At 39.2% G+C, this 15000-nt stretch overlaps 1 protein-coding gene across 2 annotated transcripts in view; it reads left to right on the top strand.

The window, feature by feature from the left end:
* tshz3b (teashirt zinc finger homeobox 3b) overlaps window positions 1-15000 on the top strand; it is an 84767-nt gene that overhangs the window by 309 nt on the left and 69458 nt on the right. The window contains exons 1-2 of one of the 2 annotated variants that reach the window (XM_007246944.4): window positions 1-1821; window positions 2856-3634. The exon at window positions 1-1821 is cut by the window's left edge and continues 309 nt beyond it. In XM_007246944.4, the coding sequence (XP_007247006.2) occupies window positions 3595-3634 (40 nt within the window). In that variant the 5' untranslated portion in view covers window positions 1-1821; window positions 2856-3594. Of the gene's footprint in view, window positions 1822-2794; window positions 3635-15000 lie in introns of those variants that run through there. The other variant, XM_049470944.1, reaches the window with a different exon arrangement.

Consider the following 15000-nt stretch of genomic DNA (forward strand, 5'->3'; position numbering starts at 1 on the left):
GAGCGAGAAATCTGCACGAGCGAAGGTTGCACGAAGCAAGAGTTGCGTTGCGCGCCAGAGAGTGGAAGCGCGCGTGTATGCCAGACTGTGTGTGTGTGCTGCATGCGTGCGTGCGCGCGCGCTCACCTCTCTATGTTGCAGAGCCAGACAGAGAGTGTGTATAAGAAGAGTGTGTAAGAGTGTGTTGAAAGTGCGTGTGTATGTATGTGTGTGTGTGTGCAGCCAAAAGACGAACGAGCACGCGGACCAACTTCTGCACAGCACAGCTGGAGAAAGAACTTTGCGCACGAGCGCAAACAAAAAAAATACGGATTTTATGATTATCCGTAATCATATAATATAATATAATATTAACAATGAATAACTGTTGTTCAATACAGAATTATACAACAATTGCAAGCTCTGATGGACATTTTTGAAGAATTTTACAGAAGCAACTTTGAAGAAGCTACAGTGAGAATAAGAAAATAAATTCAAGGAAAAAAAGGAAATCTAAAAGCTTCCTTGCTAAAATTTCTGTTTTTTGACTTGAAAGAAAGAGAAAAAAAGAAGACAAAGAAGAAGAAGCCACATACTTTTGGACATAAGAACATCTGTGCATAAAGAGTCGAGAATTCACTCTGATGGACTTATTTCTAGAATACTGCAAAAGAAAGTTTACTCTACAACAAGAACAAAGGATCAAGAAAAAGAGGATTTTTTTCCTTAGATTCATTTTTTTTACATAAAAAGTGACAGAAATCTGAACTTAAAGATGTCTGTGCATATGGTCATGAAGTTACTCTGATGGACGTATCTGAAAAATTCTAATTTTACCAAAAAATCAAGAAAAGAAGAAAGGACGTTAAATCTTCTTGTTAAAAGTTTTAAATGTTCAAGTTTTTGACTTTAGGAAAAAAATAGTGTTTAAAAGAACAGGAAAGCAACATAGATCTGGTCGTAGGGTCATTCTGATAAGCATATTTGAGGGATGTGTTTTGCTTTAACGCTTTAAGAAGAAAAACACACACAAAAAAACAATTCTAGCAAAAAAATAGCGCAAAAAAAAAAAAAAAAAAAATAGCCGCAAAAGAAGAAAGCTAAAACAGCTGAATGTAAAGAGGTCTGTGCAAAGAAAATAGTCTTCAAGCCTCTCTGATGGACAAATTTAAATAATTCTTCTTCTTCTTGCTTTGCTAAAAAAATCTGTTTTCTTGACTTGCAAGAAAAAAATAAGGACAAAAAAGAAGTGTAAGAAAGAAAACGACAGAAATCTGGACGAAAGGAAAGAAGTGTGTCTACGTGAAGAAGATTCTCTCGCTCACACACACACACACACACACACACACTGACACACACTCTCTCTCTTACACACACATACACACACATACACACAAAAGAAGGAGTTAAAGTGCCATTAGTGGAGCGGCAGCAGCAGCAGCTTCGCTTTCCTCCTCCTCCTCCTACGACCAGGCGGCTCCAATCGAGCGCCGATCGCGTCGTTCCTTCGTCGCCGCGCTCTCTGTTGGATTCGGACTGAAAACACACACACACACTCGTAGACACACTCACACATAGACACACACTGAGAGACAGTGTGTCCATGTCCATCCCACCTTCAAACCTGTGCGTCTTTACACATTCACAACAAACCGCAAAGCAGTTGGACATCTGATCATCTCTCCTGATCTCTTTGGGATCAATCATTTCTGGATCTCTTGATCGTTTTTTGGACAATATTTATGTTTATATATATTTTTTCTGCTATTTTTTATTGCTTTTTTTTATTTTTTCACATCAATCAAAGATGGATAGCAGCTTGAGCAGAAGACGGATGCATTGGTAAGTCTTTTCTTCATACCTGTGCAGCTTCTTACATTTTATGCTTACCTAGCTTAAGGTTTTTTAGCGGTAGTTGGTTCGTGCATGTTTGCATGCTCCAGGTTTGCACGTTTACACCTTTGGGGAGGGGGCAATTGGAGGCATCTCAAATTGGAATTGGAATTGGTGCACCTTGATTGCACGTCTTTTTTTGTTTATTTATTTATTTATTTTTGCATTGCTTTGCTTTGCTTCCCAGCTGGCACACAACCTGTCTTCAACGTTGAATTTTGGTTGAAACGTGACTAAAGTAATGTATGTTGTTGTTTCAACATTTAATGTTCAACACAAGGTCCTCAACCTTCTGCCTTTTGAATGGGCATTGTACATTTTACATTTCATCACCACTTAATTTCTAAAAACGTTTGGCTGGAGGAATGAAAAGCTGTTTTACTTCTATTTGCAGTAACTGCTTTTTACATTTTTAATTTAACACCATGTTCATGTTCTATTACTTTTATTGTTTTAGTTTACTGTTTTTGATCAGATCAGATGTTAGTTTTGATCAGTAATCAGATTGGTAGTGGTGATGGGTAACTTTTTTTTTTACTCTGTAGCTTTACTACAGTGATGTAAATTTATATAGTTAACACTCTGTTAACCATATAGGATTTTCTAGTTTAAGTAAGATATGGTTTATTTAAGGTTGAACATTTAATATTTTTTTGGCATTGATTAATGCCAGCTGGGCTGCTACTATTATTTTTATTACAGCAAATCAACTACTATTACTATAACTGCTGATACTATACTGCGATATTGCCTACTACTATCTTCTACTATAGTGGAGTGCGAAGTGTGTATGTGTATGTGTGTGTAAAAGAAAAAGGGAGAGAGAGAAAAAGAGAGAGAGAGAAAAAGAGAGAGAGAGTGAGCGAGAGACCTATACGTAGAGCGTCAGCGTCAGGAGCGTAAGGAGTTAATGTGACAGTGCTTGATGTTTTGCCCCCTGTTTGCCGACTTTGAGTGACGCGATCGTTTCGTTTTCCTTTAAGCTTGCCTGTTGCGGCTTCCAGCGCCGAGTGAGACGCGCGTTGAAGGCGGCAGAAGCGGTCGCTCTCTTTTTTCCCTTCTTTCTCCCTCTCTCTCTTTTTTTTCTATCTATCTCTCTCCTTTTTTGAACCCTCAATCCACCCTCTCTATACCACTATATCTCCGGCTATTGGCTCTCTACTGTTCTACCGCTCTAGTGGACGAGGAGGAGGAGAAAAAGAAAAGAACAGTGACAAAAAAAGAAGAGAAGAGGAGAGGAAGAAGAAGGAGGACGAGAGGAACAGAGGGAAAGAGCGAAAAAGGAAAAGGAGCGAGCGAACGAACCGCGGAGAGAGGAGGGACGAACCTCCGCACCATCTCAGCCCCCAACCGGGGTGGTCTCCGCTCCGCTCTCTCTCTTTTTGTTCCCCCCTCTCCCTCTCTTTTTTTGTGAGGGGGGGATTTTCTTCATCTTTGCATCTTTGGTGACTATATTTATTTTTATATATTTTTTTCTGGGGGGGACAAACTGCTCATCTATGCCAGGCTTTTGAGAAAAAAAACCCGACCCCCGGCAGCCCCCCAGTTCAATCCCTCCTTCCCCTGCCTGCCGAGCCGAGCGGAGCGCAGCGGCTGGCTGGCCGCGTCGTGGCCGAGCTCGGAGTCGACACACGCGGGGAGAGACGCGGGCAGCGGCCGGCGGCGGCGGCGGAGGCAGCAGCGGGGCAGCGGCAGCAGCGGTAGCGGGCAGCGGGCAGCAGCATGCCGCGGAGGAAGCAGCAGGCGCCCCGGCGCTCCGCAGGTAGCGTGCCGCTTTTATTTATTCATTCTTCAATTGTTGCATTAATGATGCGTTCTTTTTCTTTTGTGGATTTTCTTCCTTTTTTATCCTCTTTATCCTTTTTAGAGTGTGTGTATGTGTGTATGAGTGTGTGTGTAGTGAGTGCATGGTTGCTTGCTTTCTTGCGTTGCTTGCCAGCGTGAACCTGTGAACGAATGCGTGCGTGCGTGCGCGAGCGCGCGAGTGTGTGTACCTTAGTGTTTTGCGGTGTGTTATTTATCTTTTTGTGTTCTGTATATAAAACAAATACCATACATTTTATGCTACTACTGCTGCTATGAACTATGAACTACTATGGACTGTAGGTTACTATGGACTATAGGCTGTAGGTATATATATATATGCATATAGCTGTAAAGGACGGAAGGTTGTCAACCTGTGTATATAACCTAAACCTAAGTACACCAGTGCTCTTAGCTTACTTTACTTAGATAGTACTATCTGAACAACACACACACAGCGAGAAACGTGTGTGTGTTTAAGAGTGTGTTAAAGGTTTATGAGAATATATGAGAGTGTAGGAAAAGTGTAAGTGTGTGTGAAAGCTCTGGATGGAAATCTGAATGGAAATTCATTGGAAGTTTATTGATTTTGCTTTGTTGTTTGGACATCAACAAAGTGGCGGTTTTGTTAGTTTTATTAAGTAGCTTTCATTAGTTTTTATTAGTATTAGTAGTTTATCTGTTCCCTTAGGCCAATACAAAATGAAAGAATGCACTGCAAAATATATGCTGGAATATTAAGCTTCATATTCTTTAACAAAAAAAAATTAAATACTAAAGTAATTGTATCTGTTATAATTTATTTATCTGTCTATGCTGGTATAGTGAAGAGTGTAAAAGTCCACTCGTGTTACTGTATTTTTGCTATGTATATGCTAGGCTAGTTGGCATAATATATATTTTTGCTAATATTGCTAGTAAAAAAGAAGAATAAAACACACACTGGTCAGAAAAACAAAACAAGAGTGTGAGAGAGGGAGATTCACCCCTGTTATCTCATCCCATCTCGATTTAGCAGAGTCAACTTCAGCTTTGATTGTTCTCTTTCTACTCCTCCTTCAAACTCCCCTCTTCCCTCGTAGGGGCGCAGATATTGACTCCATGAATTAGAGATCTATAAAGAAGAGCAGGAGGAGGGGAAAAAAGAGGGCTTTGGTGTCAGCTGACTGTCATGACTCCCTTTGATTCTCCTTTGCGCTGTTTTTTGGGGGCTTTGTGTGCGCACAAACATTTTGATCACAAATCGTCTTCTCCTTTTTTTTCTTTCTCTTTTTTACTCTTTCTCTCTTTTTTGGTGGGAAAAGCCTTAAAGATGATTTCGCAGACAGGGGGTCGGGGGAGTGGAGGAAGTAGGTGGACTGGAAAAGAGGGTTTAATGGACAATTGCCATCTTTGATTTGACGGCTGATTGATCGCCTGTCATCCGCCCTTTGCCTTTGATCTATTCATCGCCTATAAACATCAATAACTCCATCCCCCATGGCAACGGCAATCCCTGTGACGTCACGTCGTCGGCCTCTGACAGCTGACGGTCAAAATTTGAATTGTATTTTTTAGTTGAAGTTGAAAGAATTAAAAAAAATCAGAAATCAATTTTTAAGCGTTGAGTTTATTCAGATCATAGTGTAGTATAGTATAGTAAAGTATAGGATAGGCCAGACTGGGGTGTTGTTTCCACCTTTGGAGATATTATCAAGTATTATCAAGTACTATCAAGTAAGATAAAGAGATTAGAAGAATAAGAGAATACAGAGTACACTCGTTCTCAAATATTTATATATATATATATATATATATATATATATATATATATATATATATTTATTTACAGAAAGTACTTATCAGATTCTCAGAAAAGTTGAGTTTCACAGTGTTGCAATGTTGAAATATGGCAATGTGGCAGTGTGTGTGTTAATACCAGGGTATGTCTACTAGAGTAATATTCTAGTAATTGAGTAATTTTACCTGTATCTTGTATTTTATCTTTAATGATATTTATTCTAAAACAAAGCAAGTAACATATACGCTAGTATAAGTAAGCATAGTGTGTTTATACTGTATTTAAATAAATATAGCAATTGAGAGTTTATGCCGAGTTAGGTGTAGTAGAGTAACATGAATAATAATATACAGCATAATACTTCAGTAAAAACTTTATGACTTAAAGACTAGAGGGCTTGAGGGAATACGGTGCATCGTGTTTGAGTACATATGTTAGCAGGATGCTAAGACCAAATTATTGGAGAGTTATTATTGCAGAACTATCGAAGAATGGTAAAGCATGATGTGACTCTGATATAATATTATATAATATATAATACAATGTGACCCAACAGAAATAAGGAGGTGTATTAGCAGGGTATAAGCTATTCATGCTTATTCTTACTTAGGAAAAAAAAAAAACAGAAAATAACTGTTCTGTTTCTTCATTTATTTTTTATATATATTTTTTGTTGCTCCTGCAGAGTTGTTGTTTTTCTTCCACCTTTACTGTTGACAATTGGACCTCAAGGACCAGGTTGTTAGGTGTTTCCTTTGGGGATACCTTAGTGCTTTAGTGAGCGAAAAGGAAAAAAAAAAGATTAAGCACCAGCACTGTGTCGTACCATAGTACGTATTTTCTTTTATTTCTTTTCTGTTCTTTTTTAAACATTTTCATTTTCTTTTTTCCTACATATGGTAGATATATATACACATACAAACGAACAACGCCGTTCAATTCAAGAGATTGACCAGCGCATTGGCTTCCACTATCTCGCTAACTCTACTGTAAGATAAAACACATTAATGCCGCTTCAGACACACTCTTACACACTGTTACACACACACGTACATCCGTACAACACACACACACACACACATGCAGCTGGTATGAAAAATGCCACTATTAGCCTAATCTGGAGACGGAAGAATGGCTTGCTCCATCAGTCGGACCCGTCAAAGCGACTTTGTTTCATATTTGATTTAATTGTCTCCTCCTTGACAGCCACATTCATCAATGGCTCTAATGGTCAATCAGAAGTTGGCAGAGTGAGTGCTCTCATTTTGCCCCCCCCCCACCCCCCAACACACAGACACACTTATACACACACTTATACACACAATCTCTCGCACACACACTTACTTACACACACACACACTCATACGTTTTTTTTTTTGTACTTTATCAAAATGCTTTCGGCTAATGGACACACCATAGAGAAGAAGACGAAGAAGAAGAAGAAAAAGTAGAAGAGAAGAGGTAGAAGAGCAGACAGAAGAGGTAGAGCGAGAGAACGAATGCACAAACCTACGAACGAATGGGTGAGGGAGTGAACGAGGGAAAGAAGAAGAGAGGGAGGGTGGGAAGGGAGGGAGGGGAATGAATGAGGGATGACTGAAAGGCCTCTCATTTCAGAGGGGTGAGAGGAAAAAAGGGATTCAGGCATTTATGCCTTTGATGAGCAGATGAAGACAAATACGAGAGCAGTCTGAGAAGAGAGAGAGAGAAAGAGAGAGAGGCCTTTTGTTTTTTTCTCGTTTTTTTTTTTCAGTCCAGACGAGGCAACTTCCTGCAATTTTTTTTTCTGTTGTTTTTTTTCTGTTTTATTTTTTGTGTCCGCCAAGCCCCAGTGCCCCTACTCACTCTTTCTCTTTCCCTCCATCCCTCTATCCCTCTATCCATCCATCCCTCCCTCCCTCCCAGCAGCCCTCACAGCTGCAAGTTATAAGGTTGACGACTGCGCCGTGGCATACAAAGAGTGATGACAAATTGATTGCGCCGTCGTGATGGAAAGAGCAAAGGAAAGATGGCAGATGATGGGCCTTGATTAGGAACTTTGGGAAAATCCAGTCCCCTGCAACCTTGAGCTTTGCATGAGAACATTTCGCCTTCCCTCCCTCCCTCTCTCTTTTTATCCCTCTTTCTCTCTCTCTCTTTTTCTCTCTCGCTCTCCCTTTCCACCCTTTAAGTCTGGAAGGCCCGCTCAGCCGTAGAAAAAGAAAAGTTGTTTTGCCAGCTTCATTAGTGTTCACCTAATTAGCTGTAAAGCTGATGGATTCCTGACAGGCCTAATGATTGGAGATGACAAGCTCCGCACACTGTCATCCAGCCCAATTAAGTTTGCAGCTAGTTTGATGTAATCAAGTTGATATTACACAGTCCTCCATGCCTTTAGTCCGCGCACTAACTCAATTTGCTGCTGCAGGTGACAAATGGGCCTGGCTACCTGCGTAATCACGTTGGCTAGAATGCGACGCATTGCGAGCGTTGAGTGGTCAGGAGGAGGAGAACATGACTACGAGATGACGAGAACAACAAGCGCGAGAGAATGGAAAATGAAAAGTCGTAGTTTACCTTCTCTAAAGTCTACCTTCAATAAATTACGACTAAACTAATAATCGTGCTGGAAATAAATGCATAATATTATCACCCAATATTTAAGACCATTTACTGTAAGAACAAGCCAGGCATGTAATAATAATAATGATAATAATGATAAAACATGATTTAAAAGCATGCAAACTTTAGTACTTTTTAAAATTACTAATACTTATCCATACATTTTTACATTTTTATTTACATTTACATTTAAGGTATTAAGCAGGCGCCCTTATCCAGACTTACCCAGTGACTTAACTTACTTCAAAATATCCGTAGCTAGTTTGCAGAGACTAGGATCTCTGCATCAACAGATACACAGAGCTTGATCATATTTAGAAGAATGTTTTTTTAAGAATTCTTTAAACAGATGAGTCTTCAGTCGGCGTTTAAAGACAAGGAGTGACTCTGCTGTTCCGACACCCAGTGGAAGTTCATTCCATTTTTCTGGCCCTATCGCTGTCTACAATCTATTAATGCCTGGTCATTGCCATTAGCATGATCATCTACGTACGTAAACCAACAAATTGATATTAACAACTGTGATCAAGGTCGGGTATTAAAGTTATTAAGGTCTCAAAACATGTAAGGAACATATAAGATCCATATTTAGTTCGTATCTCGAAAATTTTGAGATATATTTTTTTATGCCGGAGAGAGAAGGCAAAAACCTACTACGGAACTACTATAGAAATATATATATATTCCTATTTATTATGTGTTGGTAACATTTCTTGCTATATAGTTATCAGTTTTGAGCATACTCTTCATTTTTTTACTAATCATTTTCTGCTTTTTTTTTCTTATTTATTTATCTTTATCTTAATCTTTCTAAGTGAGATGGCCAAGTGTAAAATTGTCAAAGTTGTCAATGTTTTTTTAACAGTTTTAGAGCATTTCTAGTGGATCTCTTCCACTAGTGTATAGAGCAGCTAAACGGCTCAAACTATGGTGGATAGGAGAACTAAAAATGGTTGAAATGGATAAAAAAGGGAGCTAATATGCATGATTTCACGTTTTTCATTGGACAGTAGTGATGAAAGCATTGGTGTAAAGTTTTTCCAAGTCTAGTTTAGAGCGTTGGGTCCATTGGGTCTGTTGGGTCTATTAATTCCATTGGGTCTATATGTTCATCCAAACGCAAATGTACAGTAGATATATATTATGCTTATATATTCCAATACTATCTATCGCTAAAGCTTCTTTCTTCCTGCCTTTCTACTCGTATTCTCTCTCTATTTAGCGCTTTCTCTCTATTTCTCTATTTCTTTCTTCCTTTTCTTTTTTTTATCTCTCACACACTGCTCTCTCTGTCTAGCCAGGGTGATTTCTCTCCCCCCCACCACTCCTTCCCTCTCTCTCTTTTCTTTCTTTTCTTTTTTTTTCTCCCACAATGCCCTCCTCCATTCAGGAGCAGACAATGGCGTGTACACCGTGTTTTTTTGTTGGCGGGCTTCAAAGCCTCGCCAGACCAAACATATCAATTGTTTTGGGGAGTCTGCGAGAACATCAAACATCAAACATTCAACTTTTTCTCACTCTACTCGTCTACCACTCGTCTGTTTGCGTTGCTTATCCTCAGTTCTTACCACCTCAAGGTGGTGGGAACCACATAACATCACATCACACCACTCGTATCAGTCCGACCCCCAGGATACGAGACTCGTAGAACCTCCAGGCCCAAATGTCGTACCTGCCGGAGCCGCCATCCGTCAGTCGATCCGCACCTCACGGCTTCCCGTACGGAAGCTCAGAGAATGGGATGATGTATGAAGACGGATGATGTTGACATTGGTTATTATGGCAGCCCTTATAATGTATTCAAAGTTGGTTTATCTGGGGCGCGTCGCAACGAGCGGAGTCCCGTTTAAAGCGGCTAAATATGACTCTTAAAAATCGGGGGGTTTCGGTGACGGATGCAGCCGCATCCGAAGCTAAAAGATGGATTGGAGCGAGGGAAAGGAGCTGATTTCTGTGATTTTAGAGGCTGCTTGATTGATTGCGGATGAGGGGGGATGATTAATCAAACTCAATGTGGGTTCCGGGAAGGGAGGGATGAAAAAAAAAAAAAAAAAAAGCGTTCACCTTGCGTACGTTGAGTATTTTTGCGTATTTGCGCTTTGAGTTAATGTTAATTTGGACGGTGGTGGAGCATTAGTACGACTGTAAACACATGTATATGTGTTTTTAGTGTGTGCCTGGCATATATATAAGATTTGTATATTTGTACATTGTTCTCATTTACCTCTCAAAAAAGTCAATGCAATGCAATTAATTACTCGAAGTATAAAACATATATAATAGGTACACCAATATGTGTTGTACATATTATGTATGAATATATTTTTTGATATGAGTATATACCTATATGTGTATGGTGTACTACAACTACAACATCTACTATTAGTGTACTCGTTTGTTTGTTTCTTTGCTTCCTATTTGTTTGCTTATATTTCTTTATTGTAGCAATATAGCGCTAATATAAAAGCAATAACAGCAGTACAAACATTAGTATCACTAGCATCTCTAGGTGTTTGTCTACAGTAATTATACACCTTTACACATATATACTTTTATAAATACAGGCTATATATAAATATATTGTTTATATGTTGTAATGTAGCGCAAATAAATATATTTTTATTATATATAATTTAAACTTAAAAAATTGATGCAAACTACTCGTCCAAGCTTCTTTTTTTCTTTTTCTTTTTCTTTTTCCCCCTCTGCAATTTAATTACTCGAAGTATAATGAAACATGCTGTCTTAATTATGCTAATTATCCTTATTAAAACTCAGCCATGATGATAATCGTATGCATTATTAAGGGAAAGAAAATGATATCATAAACACATAAGTCTAAGCGAAGTGGAATTACCTTGAGTTATTATTAATATTATGTTTTTTATTTTTTTTTAATGTTTTTTCAGAGAATGAAAAAAAAACACTTTTAAAGCGCTTTTATCTTCTTTTATTTGGAAATATTTAGCATACTTATTCGCTTGTTTTTATTCAAATATTGAAATGAGGGTGCTAATGTATGATTTCGTGATTTCGTCAAGGTCTAGCAGTATAGCAGCAAAAAGTTATGAGTGATTATCTTGGTTATTATGCCCAAGGTTTTTTATTGTTTTTAATGCGTATTCATAAAATCTGTGGTCAAGCGAAAGAAAAATGCATATTTTTTCATAATATTATTTATATCAGTATATCAGTATATTGTATTATTACGATGCTGTGATACATACATACTCAGTTATTTATAGGCCTGATATCAGGAAGCGGCAGTTTGCAATATGCAGTATAGTGTGTAATATACTTGGGTTTTGTGCTCTCGCAAAGAAAAAAAAAGTACACTCGCAAAAAAAAACTTCTAATTTGTGTTAATATAGACCTGATATCTAAAAGCAGCAGTTTGCAGTACCTACTATAACATGTGATATGAGAACATATTGTACTCTCGCAAAGAAAAGAAAATAAGTACACTCGCCAAAATGTCTAGAAGCGAGAGTATGCATGGTTGTTGTACTCTTGCAATAAATCATACACTCACAAAACTGTACACTCTCAAAAATACTCTGTTTTGTTACTGTATAGTAGGACGGATATCTGGAGGCAGCAGTTTGCAGTATAATAACATGCACTATATATATATAATATGTAGGGATATTGTGGGATGTACTCTCGCAAAAAAAAAAAAATAATAAATACTCTCGCAAAAAAGGAACAAGATGATTTGGGACTGTAAGCTGTTTCACATGCGTTGTGTCCTCTGTGGCTCAACAGAGAGGGCTGCAACTGGGTGTCCCAACACTTGTGTAAGTGTGTGTACGAGTGTGCGACAGTGTGTGCGAGAGTTTATAGTGTGTGTGGTGTGGATTATAGGCCTGGAGTGCTCACCCTGCTCTCTCGCATTGCTCCGGCCCAAACGCTGCGCTCCCAGGCAGCCAACTGACACTATGATTAGTTATGGCCGTCCTGTGCCTTTTACACGGCGAGGAGCGAGCAACAATGAGAGGGGTTAAGAGCAGCGCGAGAGAAAAGAGAGAGCAAGGGAAGGACGAAAGAAAGGAACGGAGGAAAAAAGGAAAAAGTGGGAGTGTCTCTCACACACACATACACAGTATAGATTACAGTTTGCAGTATGCAGTATGGTGTATAAGGTGCAGAGATATCATTGTTGTACTCTCGCAAAAAAATTTACACTCGCGGAAAAAACCCGTAAAAAAAAAGACTCAGTTGTGAATATGTAGGCCTGATATCTGAAAGCAGCTGTTTTTGCAGTATAATGTGTACTATGCAGGAATATTAATGTACTCTCGCAAAAGAAAAATGTCAACTTTCACAAAAAAAGTAACAGAATGTTGATATGTAGACCTGATATCTGAAAGCAGTTTGCAGTTTGCAGTAGGCAATATAATGTGTATTGTACTTTCGCAAAAAAATGCACACTCACCAAAGATAGAAAAAATAAAAATTTAAATAGGCCTGATATCTGAAATCAGCAGCAGTATACATTATGCATAACATGCAGAGATATAATACTCTCGCAAAAAAACAAACAAAAAAAAAACAACAACAAAAAAGATTGTACACTCACAAATAAAACCCTCAGTTTTATTTACTCGCAAAAATAGCAGAAAATGTTTCAGATGAGAAAATATAGGCCTGATATCTGAAAGCAACAGTTTGCAGTATTCAGTATAATGTACAGTATGATCTAAAGAGATATTATACTCTCGCAAAAATTCTACACTTGCAAAAAGCAGCATCTGAAGGCAGCACTCTGCAGTTTGCAGCATGCAGTGTAATGTGTGATATGCATGAATGTTTTTGTACTTTCGCAAAAAGTTGCACACACTCGCAAAGAAACCACAAAAAATAAAATCTACCAAGATACTCTTGCACGAAATGCAACACTCACAAAAATTCGACACTCGCAGTAAGCAGCATCTGAAAGAGGCACTATGCAGTTTGCAGCATGCAGTGAGATGTGTAGTATGCATGGATGTTTTTGTACTCTCACAAAAAAAACGGTGCACAGTCGCAAAAATACAACAAAGAAAATCAAATCTGCAGAGACATACTCTCGCAAAAATTCTACAATCGCAATAAGCAGCGACTGAAAGCAGCACTATGTAGTTTGCAGCATGCAGGATAATGTATAGTATGTAATATGCATTGATGTTTTTGTACTTTCGCAAAAAAACAAAAAAATAAAAAATAAAACGGAACAGAAAGTGAGAGCATTGAGAGGGAGGGACATAAGGAAAAAAAAAAATATATATATATATATATCTAGTTTAAGCGAAATAAGGGACCAGGGTCGGTGGGGAGGAGGTTGGGGGGGTGGAGTTGAATAACAGCCAGTCAGCCAGAGGGGGCGAGAGATATAGAGATAGTGAGAGTTTTACAGAGAGAGAGAGCGCGAGAGCAGGCTAAGTTCTCCTCCCCGTGGATCCACACCAGGGTTGATGGTTGATAAACAGAATTTTTTTTTCCGGAATCTTCCGTCATGGCTCCCATTAGCTTGACAGCTGTCAATTAGGGCCGCCTTGGTCTCGCGGGCTGCAGTTTATTGCAGGCGGTTGATGCTGTCATTTCCCTCACAGTTTCGCCTTGAGCGTTATCACGAGCACTGAAACAGTCAATAGCTGATGCATCAGCAGTTATTTCTTAAATTGGCTCACAAGGCTGCATCCTTCCCTCATTTTTCCCTCTCTTTCTCCCTCTCGCGTTCTATCGCTCTCTATATATACATCTAGCTCTCTCTCTCTATCTCTCTCTCTCTCTATCCTCCCCTCCCTCCAAGCAGAACCCACCTCCACCACCCACCCCATCCCCTCTTCCCTCTTAAAGATTGTTTTGTGAAGAGGAGATGACGATGAATTGCGACTGCAGCAGCAGCAGCGGCAGCAGCAGGGTTAGCGAGAGTGCAGCGAGGGCAACGCCATGTGACGTGGGAGAAGAGTGTCATACGCACACATATGTCTACACAAAACATCTGAAAAAGCAGCAGAATTCAGTATGCAGTAAAATGTGCAAAATGTGCAATATGCATGGATGCCGTGCTCTCGCAAAAAAAGTACACTCGCAAAAAAACGAAGAAAAGAAGAAAATGCTCACTGTTGTTAATGTTTGTGTCAATGCCTGCTATCCAGAAGCAGCAGTATGCTCTATTCAGTGTAACGTGTGATATCAGAGGGGATACGGTACTCTCGCAAATGAAAAAAAACACACTCACAAAAAAAAACAAGAAGAAAATAAGAAAATGCTCAATTTTGTGATTGTTCGTTAAGTCTCATCTCTAGAAGCAGCAGTATGCACCATTCAGTGTAACTTGTGATATCAGAGGGGATACGGTACTCTCGCAACGACAAAGAAGTACACTCGCAAAAAAAAGAAGAAAATGCTCACTTTTGTTAAAGTTTGTTAAGCCTGTTATCCAAAAGCAGCAGTGCACATTATTTAGTTTGACATGATATGATATGAATTGTACTCTCGCAAAGAAAAAAATTGCACTTGCAAAAAAAAAAAAATAGAAAATGCTCAGTTTTGCAATATGCATGGATTTTGTGCTCTCACAAAAAATTATCTTACACTCGCAAAACTGTGCAAGCAATCCTACTCGATGCAGTTAAGCTAGGCCTGATATCTGATATTGAACTATGCAGTACTTACTATAATGCGTGATATGAGGGGATTTTGTACCCGGCCTGTGTAGTAAAACCACTCCAGATGATTCAGAACGCAGCAGTACGTCTGGTCTTCAACCAGCCAAAACGGGCACATGTCACCCCGCTGCTCATTGAGCTCCACTGGCTACCGGTTGCTGCTCGCATCAAATTCAAAGCTCTTACAATCGCCTACAAGGTGATAACAGAACAGCTCCTTCCTACCTGCACTCGCTCCTGAAGGCTTACGCTACCTCCCGGCCGCTGCACTCCTCCAATGAACGTCGCCTC

The sequence above is a fragment of the Astyanax mexicanus genome, chromosome 23, assembly GCF_023375975.1.
Source record: "Astyanax mexicanus isolate ESR-SI-001 chromosome 23, AstMex3_surface, whole genome shotgun sequence".
In the NCBI taxonomy this organism is placed as follows: Eukaryota; Metazoa; Chordata; class Actinopteri; order Characiformes; family Acestrorhamphidae; genus Astyanax; species Astyanax mexicanus.